Here is a 14,293-nt window from a genome sequence, read left to right as displayed (position 1 = left end):
ATGTAAGGGGCGGCGACATCGGCTCAGTAGTGAATGCCTGCTATGCGAACATGGAGGCCTGAGCTTGGGTCCCCAGCACCCACTTTAAGGAAACTCTGTAGCACCAGTGTTTCTGGGGGGATGGAGGCAGGTGGATCCTCGGAGCTCATTGGCCAGCCACCTAGTCTAACCAGTGAGCTCCAGAAGTGAGAGACCCTGACTCAGAAGGGGAGAATATGGCTGGGAGTGATCCAGGATGTCACCTGACATTGACCTCAAGTTTCCTTATACACAGTCACATGCGTGCACATGTGTGCATGCACAGACACCACATGTACACAATACACACACTTACACATACAAAACACACACTCACACATACACAGTACACACACTCACACATACACACACATGCACCTGTATGCACACCTTACAGAACATATGCACACATACATATACAACACATGCACATAAACACACATGCACCTGCACCCACACACAATACACACTACATGTGCATATATACAATACACACACACTCACATATACACAACACTTGCACAGTACACACTCACATACACAGCACACACAATACTCATACACACACATACATAAGCTCACACACATACACACACACATTTAAGATTTTCAAAGACAGGTGACCTCAAACAATCCTTAGTCTTTGAGGCTCTATCACCTCTTTCTATCACCTCTTCCCCGAAGTTTTCTAAGTGCTATCTGTGAGACCCACCAGGGAGCTAGACACTGTCCCAAAATGTGGCTGTGATCATGTACACCACCTGTTATGTCATGTGCCTGGAACTAGCTTCCATATCTATCTTTGTTATTTTGAGACAGGTTCTCACTCTGTATCCCAGGCTGGCCTAGAATTCATAGTGATCCTCCTGCCTCAGGCTCTCAAAGCTGGGATTACAGGCACGAACCACCGTGGCTGACCACATGTATCTTCATATAAGAATGGCTGTAGTTAGGCACAGGTTCACGCTTGACAAAACGAAGTCTCAAAGGAGGTAACAACTTACCACCGTGATGAGAGAAGAACCTAACTCTCCAGAAACCTAGCGCAGGTAGCCTTTGCCCTTCGGTGTTAGTCATCATAGTTTCTTTTTGGGCATCCTTGCAGCTAGGGCAGAATAGAGAAACCACTTCTGAGAAATGTTTACTCCAAGTAACTCTGCTGTTACAGTTTGGATAAACTAGACAAGTGACCTCATGCTGTGTTGGTCTTAGGTCCAGAAGGGTGAGTAGGGGAGAAGCCACAGCAGAAAGTGGGAAGTCTGGGGATTCTGTTATATACCAGGTCACACTCCAGACTGTCACCTCTCCCAGTTATCTCTGCTTCACACTTAATCAAGCTGCAGTTCCTGTTCCCACCCTTGTCCCCATCCCAGCCCTTCAAACCTGAGTCTTTAGCTCCTATTTTTAACATTTGGGTCAAATATGTCCACCTCCTGTTGCTCACCAGAACTCTGGCAAAAGGCTGTTGGGGTTTCTGCTCTGATGGGTCTGCATTCAGCACCCATGCAGAACCACTGGGGTTCCTCCTGACCCCTTCTTGAGGAGGAGCCAGAGAGTCTCACCTACTGCAGTGGGAAGCAGGCCTAGTGAGGGAGTAAGAACAGAATGAATCTGAGGACAGCGGGATCAAAAGGACAGAGTTCATATATCAGGGTCTCGGAGCAGGGTGCACCGAAGAAGGGAATGGGAAAATGTGCGCAGCAGAGCATGGGGTTCTGGGGATCTGTGACATCCGCCTGCTAGCCAAGAGCCCTTGAGCCACTTCAGAGAGATCCTCACCAGAAACCCTCTGCCAGTCTCTGCTGGTCAGGGGCAACCCTAGGACCAGATATTGGGGGAGCGGAGATAGGGCCTGTGCAGGCCTCCCATGAAAGAGATGGCCAAGAAGGGAGGAAAATATCTCTGCGTGTTTTTAGTCCTGGGGCTGGCACAGGAGGCTTTGTTTCCCTCTGAGCAGCAGGGTACTGGCAGCTGAGGCAAAGCATCCTGCCAGGCAGGAGCTGGAGACAGGTGTCCACAGATGAGACAGGCAGATGTAAAACTCTGACACTCCTGTTGTGTCCCCCCACCCACCCCACACTTCTCAGGTGATCCAGCAGGCCCTGCACAGGCAGCCCAGTACGGCTGCGCAGTACCTGCAGCAGATGTACGCTGCACAACAGCAGCACCTCATGCTGCAGACGGCGGCCTTGCAGCAGCAGCACCACCTCAGCAGTGCGCAGCTCCAGAGCCTGGCGGCGGTGCAGCAGGTGAGTGACAGGCAGCCCTGGTGCCCAGGCTCTTTTGGAAAGTAGATGGTAATGTGGGAGTTATACGAGAGAAAGCACTTCATCTCCCTGCCTCCCCGTTCCTCTCAGGGCCCTCACAGAGCCCCCAAGAAGCAGATACTGTCCCCATGTGTCCTTTAGCAGGTGAGAAACAGACATGGAGGCCTATTGCTGGCAAGTGGAACAGGGGCTTCTCACCTGCTGGCCCAGGAAGTGCTGGGTGAGCCCGTTCAGTGACTTATCCAGCAAGCCTGCCTAGCTGCGGATGCTCTCCTTCCACTGAGGGAGACATACGTTCACTGGTGGATTCATTCCTTCACCTGACACAGTGGTTTTTCTGCACCTTCTGTGTGCAAAGTTAATGTCAGGCAGGGTGCTGTGAACCCTTGTGTAAGAAAGCAAGCCCTTTGTCTGCGTTGCAAAGAGAGTGGCCTGCAGCGAGGATAGGAGGCTGCCTCTCCATCAGATGGGAGGGAAGCTCTCTCTGCTGAAGTAACTCTGCGGGTGACACTTCTGTCCTGGAAGCAGTTGGCCAGAGGAGAGGGACAGGTTGTACGTGCCAGTGCGCAAAACTCTCACGTGGTGCCATGGACTTCATGAGATGGAGTGGGTGGGATGGATAGACAGAGAGCTGGAGTTGGTTGCTGGGCACTGGTGATAGCCAACCGTCAGGGTGCCAGTGCTCTCAGTGGCTCCTCCTGGTAGATTTGATTATTACTGGTTGTTTATGAGAGAAACAGGACCATGCTGAAGGCCATGTAAATGAGGAAAAAGGGGTTAGGACCATGCCTAAGGCCCATATGGATGAGGAAAATGGGGTTAGGCCCTAGGGGCTGCTCCCCTGACCACTATCCAGAGCACTTCCTGGAAAATGAGCCCATGAATGACTGAGGTAGAAGACACTGGTGACCAGAATTTGTTCTTTTCCAGGCAAGCCTGGTGGCCAGCAGACAAGGAAGCACTTCCGGCAGCAGTGTGTCCTCACAGGCTCCCACCCAATCTCCTTCAGTGAGTAGGGCATGAGAATGGCAGGCAGAGTCCACACCCATAGCCTGGCTCCTGCCTAAGATGCTCCCTGTTCCTGGATCTAGTCGAGAGGAGTCCTTAGCCATGTAGGGTCACAGCTGAATCTTCTTCTTGTCAGAAAAAAAAAATCCAGGTGCTCTTTGTGGCTCTGATATTAGCACCCCACGATCTTCCTGATGTCCCGGCTCTGTTGCTGACTCTGTGCTTGCACCACAGGGTCCTCCCTACAGCTGTGCATCTCAGCCAGCTGTGGGGCAGAGTCAGAGGAACAGAGCCAGAAGCAGGAGCTGGTCCTGAAGGGTGCAGCATAGGTCATAGAACAGAAGAGGGAGGCAAGAAACAGAGGGGACACCATTGCCCCAGGCCTCCTGATTCCTAATGTGCACGTCTTTCTCATCAGCTCAACCTGGCAGCATCGCCTGCCACAGCCCAGCTCATCAACCGGGCACAGAACGTCAATTCAGCCACAGCCTCGGGCCTCGCCCAGCAGGCCGTGCTCTTAGGCAACACGTCCGCTCCTGCCCTGACTGCCAGCCAAGCACAGATGTACCTCAGAGCTCAGATGGTGAGCATGCGCAGCCTGGGTGTGCACCCGGGCGGGGACATGGTCGGGGAAAGGGGGAGCTGGGAGATTAGAGATGGGAGCGGAGAATGCTGGGAACCAGGAGCATGAGGAAGGGGACGGAAGAAGCCCAAAGGCTGAGTGGGAGGCCATAGGGCTCAGGAAGGGTCAGATCCAAGATGGAGCCAGGGAAAGTCACCCGTGGTGCCTCGCTTCCCTCCTCTTCTCAGAACTAGCTAGGTAGACAGTGCAGGATGCGTGCCCAGATGCGTGCCTGGAACGCAAAGATGAGGAGACACGGGTGCTAGCTGAGCTGCCCCACAGAGGTGGGCTGTCTCCCATGACAGTCCTCTAACTTGGGGCCTCTCAGCTTGCCCCACTCTAGCTAGGGCCAGGTGAGCTTATTTGTGCAGAACATACCAGGGCTGGCACAGGCATGCCTGCAATCGCGCCTTCGTACCTGCCCCTAAAGAGTCCTTAGGTCTGACAGCAGCAGACTGAGAAGCAACCACATACCCGGGGTGGGCTCTGATGGACAAGTCCTAGCTCATGCTCCCCATGCCAAAGAGTGAGCTCTGGACACATCATTCTGAAGACAGTGTGGCCCCGCCCCGCCTTTGCTGTTCTGGCCTGAGCATCAGGCTCGGAGCTTTTCCAGTCTCGTTGCCGCACCTTTCCCGGTCTTGAGCCTGGCACTGCAGGCAGGGTCCCCTCGCCAGGCAATGCCTGCGACAGCAGCCGACGGGCTTCTGTGTCCCCAGCCAACTGGCAGCCACACTTGACTTTCCTCAGTGCCCCACTGGGGTCCTGCTGCCCATCTGCTCCCAAAGCACAGAGGGAATGAGCCAGGAGATGTCCCCATTGAGCTGAAGGGAAGGTTCCCTGCCCAGACACCAGCTTATCCACGTGCATGCAGAGACAGCCACACCGAGGTCGAGGTGCCAGCCAGTGGTGGCTCATGACTTGCACCCCTCCAGATGAGGTGCAGTCACCATAGCTCCAGGCCACCTCCTTCCCCGGCTGTTGTGGCTTCCAGATTCCCTCACCCCCAGCCCTGCTGAATCAAAAAAAATTGACTAGAAAGTGACTACTACACATACCTGATTTGATTCTTGTTCTGACGTAGCCCCGGAGTAAGAGGTAGCTTAGACTTGGGAAATGGGCCTGTGGCAGCTGCCCACATTCCTACTCACCAGGATGTTGAGGACACAGTGACTTGAGGGGCCCTCCAAATGAGGTCCTCACAGAGGGCTCTTGCACCCTGTCCCCTCACCTGTCTGGCTTGGTTTGTCACACCCCAAGCCTTTTAAAATGTCCAGTTTCCCTGGGCTTCCTGCCTTCTCCAGGCTTCGTGCCCTGCTTTCACATCTGCCTAGCTGCCTTCACACCTGCTCCCTGGCTAAACTACTCTGCCCTGTGGCTAAGCCCACGCTGGGCAGGTAAAAGGCGCCTCACTTCCTGTGATTCCAGGCCCAGCCAGGTAACTTGGTGCAGGTAGCTAGGAGCCTAGGCCGCACTGTTCCTTTGTCCCCTCAGCTCATCTTCACGCCCACGGCCACCGTCGCTACTGTTCAGCCTGAGCTCGGCACTGGCTCCCCCGCTCGGCCCCCTACCCCTGCCCAGGTGAGGATCCCGGACTTGCGGGAGGGAAGGCGGGTGGGCAGATCTTAGGGTGGTAGGAGGTTGGCTACAGGTAGCCTTGGGGGTGCTGGGCGTGGTGGGACTCTTCTAGGAAGTAGATTAAAAAAACAAAACGAAACCTGGACTCACTCTTCAGTTCCCTTCCAGCTGGCCTCAGCGCCCCTTGACTCTGCCTTGGCCTCTCTGAATAAATATAGTTAGACAGCAGAGGGCAGTATGCTGAGGTGGTCAGGTGGGGATTGGGAGCAGGGGCACGCTGAGAGAAGGAACGGGATGGGTCCTGGCCTCCTGTCTGTCGCTGCAGCACATGGGTGCTATTGTGTGTAGAAGCCTGTGGGAGCTGAGAACACAGCTCTTACTCCGTCTCCCCACCCCATCTCCAGAATGGGGACCGGAACTCAAGGGTTGGAGAAGCTAGGTTATGAGTCCTGCAGTGCCTCCCTTGTCCAGCAGAGGGCACCAGGGACTGGGCTGAATAAATGTGCAGCTGTCTTGGAAACGCCTGGCGTTAACCTGGTTGTGAGGACAAGCTGGTCCTTTGCTTGCCCGCCGTTTTTGTCCTGGCTTTTTCCATATCATGCCTCACCTTAGTAGTGTTCAGTCAATTCTGACCGAATCGGGAGGAGGGACAGTACCAGCAGGAGTGATGTTGGCCTCTGAGCCCCTGTCCGCCCGCTGCAGCGGGGCAGAATTCAGTTCTGATCACTAGCCATACTTCCTGTGTTCTTTATAAACTCCACCTGCTCCTGGTTCCTCCTTCAGCCCCTAAGTACCCCCAAACCCCCGTGTGCTTGCCTGTCTGCTGTGTTTTTCTGTCTCTGTCTCTCTCTTGGTCTCTCCTTTTACAACCCCCTTTGGTGTTTGGCTAGTCCTGGATCCACCCTAACTTCCTCTGGCTTGTGTGTTGAGATTTCTCCTTCCTGTATTCTCTGGACTCTCACAGGCCCCTCTTTTTTCAGGTACAGAACCTGACCCTACGAACACAGCAGACACCAGCGGCAGCAGCCTCCGGCCCTACCCCCACCCAGCCTGTTCTACCCAGCTTGGCCCTGAAACCCACAGCCAGCAGTAGCCAGTCTCTTCCTGCCCTACCACAGGGCAGGAACTCGGCTCAGGGTTCCCCTGCGGGTGCCAAGCCTGGTATAGCTGACAGTGTGGCGGAGCCACTCAGGAAAGGAGATGGTGGCAGCAGCGTGCCAGGGAACACAGACGGCCGGCCTGGGCTCGGCCGGACAGTTCCCGCTGTGGCTTCTCACCCCCTCATTGCACCAGGTAAGGCCCCAGGAAGATGAAATCTGGGTTGTGGATCAAGAGGACCGTCTAAACCTTCCTTTCCATGTGTGGGTTAGGGCACCAGCCTCTCCCCTGTCCTCTCCCAATCCTGGGGTGTTTGCCAACTCCAGGCTTCATTTGTGCTTAGTCTGCCTTTAAGGAATGAAACCACATTGTTAAGGAGAAGCCAGTCCTTCTTCTCAGTGACCCAACCCTATCTCTGGGAGCTAGTAACAGTCTTAGTCCTGACTGGGTGGGGATTGGGAGTTGGACTATTTTGAGATCCCCAAAATTAGTGAAAAGGATGTGGCTGGCCAGAGTTTGTGAGAGCCACATGGGCAGATGGGACACAGGAAGCTGACTTTCTCATCCCTCAGCAGACCTCAGCTAACTAACGTGTGACAGGCATGCCCCCTCTTCTGAGTGTGCTGAGGCCAGGGAGGTCAGGGACGGTGGCACTGTGGCCAGTTCTGGGTCTAAGTTCTGAGCCCTGGGGGAGGGGGGGGACCACCTTGCCTGGAGGAAAGGAGCTGGGAAAAGCTTGCCCCATGCTTGAGAGTAAATCTAGAGACTGAAAATCAGATGAGCTGATTTCAGATCGAGAAGAAATCCATAGGCTCAGTCTAGCCTCCTTCCCTGCCCACTGGACCTCCCGGCACTGACTGTTACAGTCAGTCTTTATGAGAACTGCACCCAGAACCTGGAAGCAGACTTTCCAGTCTAAGGAACAGGAGCAAACTATTGACCACAGGAACAAATATAGCAGGGACCACAGCACTTGGATTAAAGACAGTCCTTGTGGTCAACTCCTTGAGAAAGCCACTGTCCCTCGTCCTCACCCACACCACTTAGAATCCAATAGAATCCACTTGGCCTTTGAGTTTTTCTTGAGAATGTGTTACTAGATTAAAACCAAGGTGGGTAGGACTAGGGTGTCATTTGGTGGTACGACACTTATCTAGAATATGTGAGACCCTGGCTTTGATCCCCGCTGTCACCAAAAAGGAAAGAAAAAAATAGGTCAAAGTATGATTTCTTACATAACAGAGAATGCAGTTAAAAGGAGGGAGGCAGATCCACGAGCAAATCCATTCAGGTTTTTAATCCAGTGTAGGCACGGCAGGCAGCTACTCACTGCCAGCCTGGATGGGTCTGAGGCTGTCTCTCAGGCAAAGCAGCACCTGAGTCTTTTTATGTAAGCCCAGGCCAGCCTGGAACATTTGATCTTTCAATGCCAGCCTCACGAGTACTGGGTTACAGGTATGCGCCAGCATGCCCCACTGGCACCTGGGTCTTGAAGCATGAGTCGCAGTAGCCCAGAGGATCAAGTAGGGGTGGGCATCCCAGGCGGGCAGACAGAAGCTCGGGCCAACCACAGCAGTGCCAGTCATTTCTCCACCCTTCAGAGACTTCAGAAGTCACCCAGGACAAAGGACAGCATAACTGCCTTGCATAGGTCCTGGCTGAGCTGAGGAGGGCGCCCCCTACAGAGGTCCACGGTTCCCAGTCTTCCTCCTGTCTGGCACTGCCTTTTCCCAGACCACCCCAGTCTTGTTCTTTGATGGAAAAAGAAACTGAGATTCTGGTGGGGTCAGACTAAGGGGAGCCACAAATGCTGAGAACATTAGGGTGGAACTAGGGCCCCAAAACTCCTCCTAAAAGTATTTTTTTTTAAAAAGAAAGGCAAGTTGAGGCAGAGACAGGCGGATCTCTGTGAGTTCGAGACCAGCCTGGTCTACAGAGCTAGTTCCAGGACAGGCTCCAAAGCCACAGAGAAACCCTGTCTCGAAAAACCCCCCAAAAAAAAAAAAAAAGAAAGGCAAATGGATGCCTTTTGGCGGGCTCTGCCAAGGTGTGCCACTAAGCAAACACACCACACAACAGAGTTAGTGCAAGAGGCTTATTGGGGGAGGGGCAGAGCAAAAGGCAGTGCCAGAGAAGGGACATGAGTGAGGCAGGCAGACAGACAGACAGAACAGGGAAGAGGAACAAGAGACAGAAAGGCAAGAGAAGCAAGAGAGTGAGCTGTGCCTGACAGACACTTTGAAGGGGTGCCTAGAGCAGCTGACAGTGATGACGACCTCCTCGGCAGCTGAGGCAGGCTGCTTCTGCAGCGGGAGCAAACACCTCCTCCTCTTTTGAATTTTAACTACATTTAAAAAAAATTCTTACTGAAAATTTTTTTTGTACAACATATTGATCATCTCTTCCCCTCCCCAAATTGCTCCCAGATCCTCCCCACCCACCTCCAACCCACCCAACTTCTTTTTTTTCTCTCTCTCAAAAAAACAAACAAGAAAATCCAAGCAAACAAAACCAAAAGCAAAACAAGAAACACATGTCAAAAACGGAAATCAAAATATATACACTAAAGACCAATAAGACAAAAAAAAAAAAAAACAATGCCCAAACAAAGCAAAATGAGATAAAAATTCTACAAAAATACCATCGACTTTGTTTTGTGTTGGCCAACAAATCTGGGACATGGGACCTATCCTAAAGAGTGGTTAATATACCCAGTGAAATTCCACTGAAGAAAACTGGTGCTTCCTTTGCTCTCGGGTATAGTTGCTTCTTGGTTCAGGGTGGGGGCCCAAGTCATTTTCCCCTCTGCTCACTAGGCCCCTGTCTGGCTTGACCCTGTGCAGGCCTGCGCGTGTTACCACAGTCTTTGTGAGTTCATATACATATCAGCTCTGTTGTGTCTAGAAGACACTGTTTCCTTGGAATTATAACCATCACCTCTGGCTCTAACAATCTCTCTGCCTCCTTTCCCAAAAGGATCCCTGAGCCTTGAGGGGAGGGAAGGTCAAAGCCCCCCTTCTAAGTTCCAGAGCTGGAGCAATCTCCGGACCCAGGACCTTGGGAATCCCATTCCTGCCCAGGCCAAGTGTAGCTTCTCCCTAAATTGAAAAACCAGCCCCAAATTCTAAGGGTTGTTTGAAACAAGGAAGTTCTTAAGGATCTCTGGAGGCTGCTGGCATCTCTGGGATCTCTAGGAAGTTTGGACAGAGAGAGAGGACAGATCCTCCGGGACCATCTGTCCTGTGGTGGAGAACATGCCAGGCAGTTTGTGCATGCCACTTCTCTCTACCTTTATTTAGGGGAGCCCTTTCTCGGTACTGGAGATGGGAAAGCTGAGACCCGGGAGGTTTCCCCAAAAACTTACTCTGTATAGCCCTTGAAGTCACTCAGGTGGTCAGCGTGGGTTGGCTCCCACTCCACAGCCACTGCCCTCAGCTCCACACAAGACATCAAGTGCCACCCTGGGTTCTTTCCGTGATCCGGTGCCTCCTTGCCTTTCTCTCCCCAATGCCAAGCTCAGAGAGCCTATGGGTTGGTTCTAAGACTGGGATCTGTAGAGCAAAGTGGCCAGCTCTCTGTTCTTGAGCCCTGGACAGGTAAAGGACAGGGAATGGCAGGCTTTGTGGGTCACAGGCCTGGGTGTGATGGAGCCTGACAGTGTGGGCTGTGATGCCGAGCGGAGGCCAGTGGCCCCCACAGAACCTTCCGTGGAAAAGCTGTGTGCTGAGGGACACAAAGACCCTGTCCCCAGAGACACACATCAGTGGGCTTGGCATTGTTCCTGCCTCCCACTGTCTGGCCCATTCTTCCTTTCTCTTCCGCCCCCTCCCCTTCACAAGCCTCTCCACCCTCCACTCCCACCTCCCAAAAGGAAGGCAGCTGGGGGAGGCTTAGAAGCCACTGGGCCTCTCTGGGCCTGTGGAACAAAAAGACTGAAATAATTCTTTAAACCTGATGGGGGTGGGGGGCAGAGCAGAGCGGCACCTGTCAGACTACACAGTTCCTCAGGCAGAGGTGACTGCTGGCCTTCTGCCCAGCCAACCCACTGTGCGGCCATGAGGAAGGGGCAAATGAGGGAGAGGCATGCTTGTGCTTGTGAGAGAGCCCTGTACGCTGGAGGGGGAGAGCGCTGCGAGCAGTGTATTTTGTACACCGGAGCATTTTTTTATAGCTGGCTGGCTAGCTGCCCCAGGAGGAAGGTAGGCAGTGGAGACTGGGGGTGGGGGGGCAGAGTAGCAAAGAGGAATGTATCTTCCCTGGGGGTGTTTCCTCCAGAGAGGCAAGCCCTCCTGCCCCAGCTGGGACTGCTCCCATTGACAGCTGTTTGGGGGCAAAGCCCCTCCCCCATGGCAAGCTCCCTGCTGTTCCTGCTCCTGTCACCTTGGCAACCAGCTTCTTTAGGCTGTGCAAATAGAAAAGGTCCCTTATGCCCTGAAAGAGGGTGAATGGGGGAGGGGAGGCAGGGCAGGAGAGCAAAGCCTAAGATGTTGGGCCTTGGAAGGGAAGGCAAAGGGTCTGGCCCTGCCCTTTTTAGGGCTGGGAGGACGGGAGCGTGGAGGGCAGAGGGTCCCAGGGGCCCAGACCCTGGGGCAGCCAATACCTAAAGGAGCCTGGCCACGGCTCTAGCTAGGAGGCTTGGTCCCTTGAGTCCTCATTCTAGATAACAAACTCTGGGCTCTAGGTAACACTCAGGCCCAGATGTGAGGAGGAAGCTACAGGCAAAGAGAGGTGTGCAGTTATAGAGGGGAGTTGTTGGTCTCTGCAGATCCTGCATCCCTTTCAGTCGTAGCTCCAGATGCCAGGCCTTTGTTCAGTCTCCTCAACCCGCCTCAGGCCTTGGCTCAGAGAAGGAGTCTCCTGATGGGCAGGCCTGCCACAGAACTGTTTTATCACAGAGGGAGATTTCCATCTGTGGTAGGCTGGACATAGTGACGCTTGCGGGTTCAAGGACTCTTGGGTCCTGTATTTTCCTCCCAAAGCAGCCGCCGAATTATATGGTCACACTGTCACTGAAAGAACGCAGTAGCCAGCCAAGCGAGCAGGTAGACCTGCTGTGCCGCTGCAGACCCAAGTGTCAGTGATTTGGATGTTAAAATCATAGAACTGGCCTTGAAAGTTCTTTCACCTGCCCACTATAGGACCAAATTTAGATTGTGAACTCTTTCCCTGGGCTGAAGGGAAAATCCAGAACACATCTGTTAGCAGTGTGTGTGGGGGGGTGCACTTTGCTTAACACCCTTCACTGCATGGGTGGGCATGATTGTGTACATACACAAGTACCTGCATATGTGTGTATATCTGGGTGTCTGTGTGGAGAGAGAGAAAGAGAGAGAGAGAGAGAGAGAGAGAGAGAGAGAGAGAACCAATCGCAGCATGTACGTGTCTCCTTTCACCCCAGTGATGAGTATCCCACTCCACAAATGAAGAGGACGTGGCTTCTGCTGGATAATCAACAGCCACCCCCAAATCATTCTTATCTGTCTCTTCAACTCGAGAAATGTTCATTGACACTTTTTGTGTCCACCTCCATGCCAAACCATGGGAGTTACGGAGCTGAACAAGAGCTGAAATTCTATGAGAGGTTGTGACAATCTGAGCTGTTTTGAAAATGAAATTTTCAGGCAGGGAACAGAAGAATTGCCTGAGCAGCACTGAGGGTCACCCCAGTCCAGAGTGAGCCATACAGAGAACGCTCACCATGGACATCTGTACCCTCTGCACCACCCAGGTCAACACCCTCATTTTCTGGACCTACTTTCTGTTTTGCTCAAAGCCAGTTGACGGGTGGCATGCTGCCCACAGTCTTTGCTTATATGCAGTTGTCTCCTTCCTTCTCAGATATCTTCACATTGTCTTTTCTTTCCTCCTGGCCATGTAGAAGCCCCTTTCCATAGTAGGACCTACTATTCCACAGTAGGACCTACTATGTGACATGCTAATGGGATAACTGTATCCATGGGACCTTTGAGACCCTGCCACACTACCCGCATACCAACTGCCATGCTTACAATGCATTTCTTATACTGACTGACTGCTTCGGCCTAGCAAATACACTCTTGTCTGTTCTCCCCACCCCCACCCGTGACTGACTTGACCTGTGTATCTGTCATGGACCTTTGCCACCTGCCCTCTCTGTAGCACACCCTTTGCATTGGCCCTCCAGGGTCCCTTTCAAAGTTCTCAGCGGTCCATGGTGAGCGCTCATAGACTTCCTGTGCTCGTGTATGCTTGCTGGCATGTCATCTGCTCAGCCTTGGCATCTTGGGGCACCCTTCATATGCAAGAACCATGCGTTATCCGTCAGCTTCAGAAGCCTAAGCCTTCTGCATGGGGAACGTCATTGGTGACTCCTCTCAGCTCTTGCTTGTAAGATAAGAACCCTGCTCATAGGCTCATTGTTAGGAATAAATGAAATTAAAACTATAAAAAGCATTTGAGACATTCAAAGCAATAAACAGACAACAGAGAATATTTGGGTTTTTTCTTTCTTTCTTTTTTTTCGAGGCAGGGTTTCTATGTGGTTTTGGAGCCTGTCCTGGAACTAGCTCTTGTAGACCAGGCTGGCCTCGAACTCAGAGATCCGCCTGCCTCTGCCTCCCAAGTGCTGGGATTAAAGGCGTGTGCCACCACTGCCCGGCAACAGAGAATATTTAAGGACAGCCACCATTTCCTAGCATCTACTATGGCATTGAGCAAAAGAAAAAAAGAAAGAAAGAGAAAGAAAAAAGAAAAGGGTAATTATTTTTGGTGTGGTTTAAATATAATACTCTATTTGATACTAATACCTACCCTATATGATATGTCTCAAAACTGGAAGAATAGGAAGTCCAGGTCCAAAGAGGTTAAGCAATTTACCTATGACTTCATAGCTTATATGTAGCAAAGCCAAATTTCCATCCCAAATCTGACTCTAAAACTCATGCCGGGAGCCACCCTGCAGTGCATCTTCTGCCAAGGGTAGGTGGGGCAAAAACACCAGGTTTTCTTCTAATGCTCCAAGCTGTTTAGCCAGGTGACTTGTACACAGGGCATTTGGTGGTTTCACCATATAGGTGCCAAAGAGGCCTGAGGACGTGGGGCCTGCCAAAAGTGTCCCTTGGCGGCAATCCTGTTTTTCATCTGATTCCCTCTTGCGGTGGGCGGGGGGGGGGGGGTGTCCTTCCCTCTTCTCCCTCTGCAAACTGCTGCTGACCCAAGCCTGGAGGGAACAGAACACAAGGTCCATCTAAAAAGAGTGTCCCTGTGTCGCGCAGAGAGGAGCTGCCTGTGCTTCAGTCTTGTTCCCTGAAAGCTGGGTCACACAGGCCTCTCAGGAGATGAGCAGTATGGCCACCACAGTTCGCCCCATGCTGAGAGGGCCTGTCTTTTGGGGCTCTTCCCACAGATACCCTGGGTTTTGACTATGCAGAGCTGCTCACAGCTCCCCCCACCCACCGCCGTGTGCCTGGGTGTTGCCTGGCTAGGCCTCCCCAGTGCTGATCCTCTTCCAAAGGCTGGATTGTGCTAACCCATCTTCTGGGAAGGTGCCTGTGGCCTTCCAAAGCTGAATCTTCACGCTCGTGTCCTTCATGTTCTGAACTTCTCTTCTGTCACGGCGTTTGCCAAGCAGCGGAGAGCTTCTGCCTGCCACCTTATCTAGTTCAGAGAGTGCCACTCCGCAAGTAGGTAGAGATACTGGGCTTCCAGATATACCTCAAGCAAT

General features: G+C 52.7%; 1 protein-coding gene across 2 annotated transcripts in view; it reads left to right on the top strand.

Annotated features, from left to right (window-relative positions):
• Positions 1-14,293, top strand: part of Phc2 (polyhomeotic homolog 2) — a 104,582-nt gene that overhangs the window by 52,378 nt on the left and 37,911 nt on the right. The window contains exons 3-7 of one of the 2 annotated variants that reach the window (XM_041652141.1): positions 2,106-2,267; positions 3,216-3,293; positions 3,712-3,876; positions 5,410-5,496; positions 6,474-6,786. In XM_041652141.1, the coding sequence (XP_041508075.1) occupies positions 2,106-2,267; positions 3,216-3,293; positions 3,712-3,876; positions 5,410-5,496; positions 6,474-6,786 (805 nt within the window). The remainder of the gene's footprint in view (positions 1-2,105; positions 2,268-3,215; positions 3,294-3,711; positions 3,877-5,409; positions 5,497-6,473; positions 6,787-14,293) is intronic. The other variant, XM_041652142.1, reaches the window with a different exon arrangement.

Source organism: Microtus oregoni, unplaced genomic scaffold, assembly GCF_018167655.1.
Source record: "Microtus oregoni isolate MIOR12 unplaced genomic scaffold, Mior012 000005F_ref0000423, whole genome shotgun sequence".
Taxonomy (NCBI): domain Eukaryota; kingdom Metazoa; phylum Chordata; class Mammalia; order Rodentia; family Cricetidae; genus Microtus; species Microtus oregoni.
Note: the sequence above shows the minus strand (reverse complement) of the source record. Positions and strands in the feature narration are given on the sequence as shown.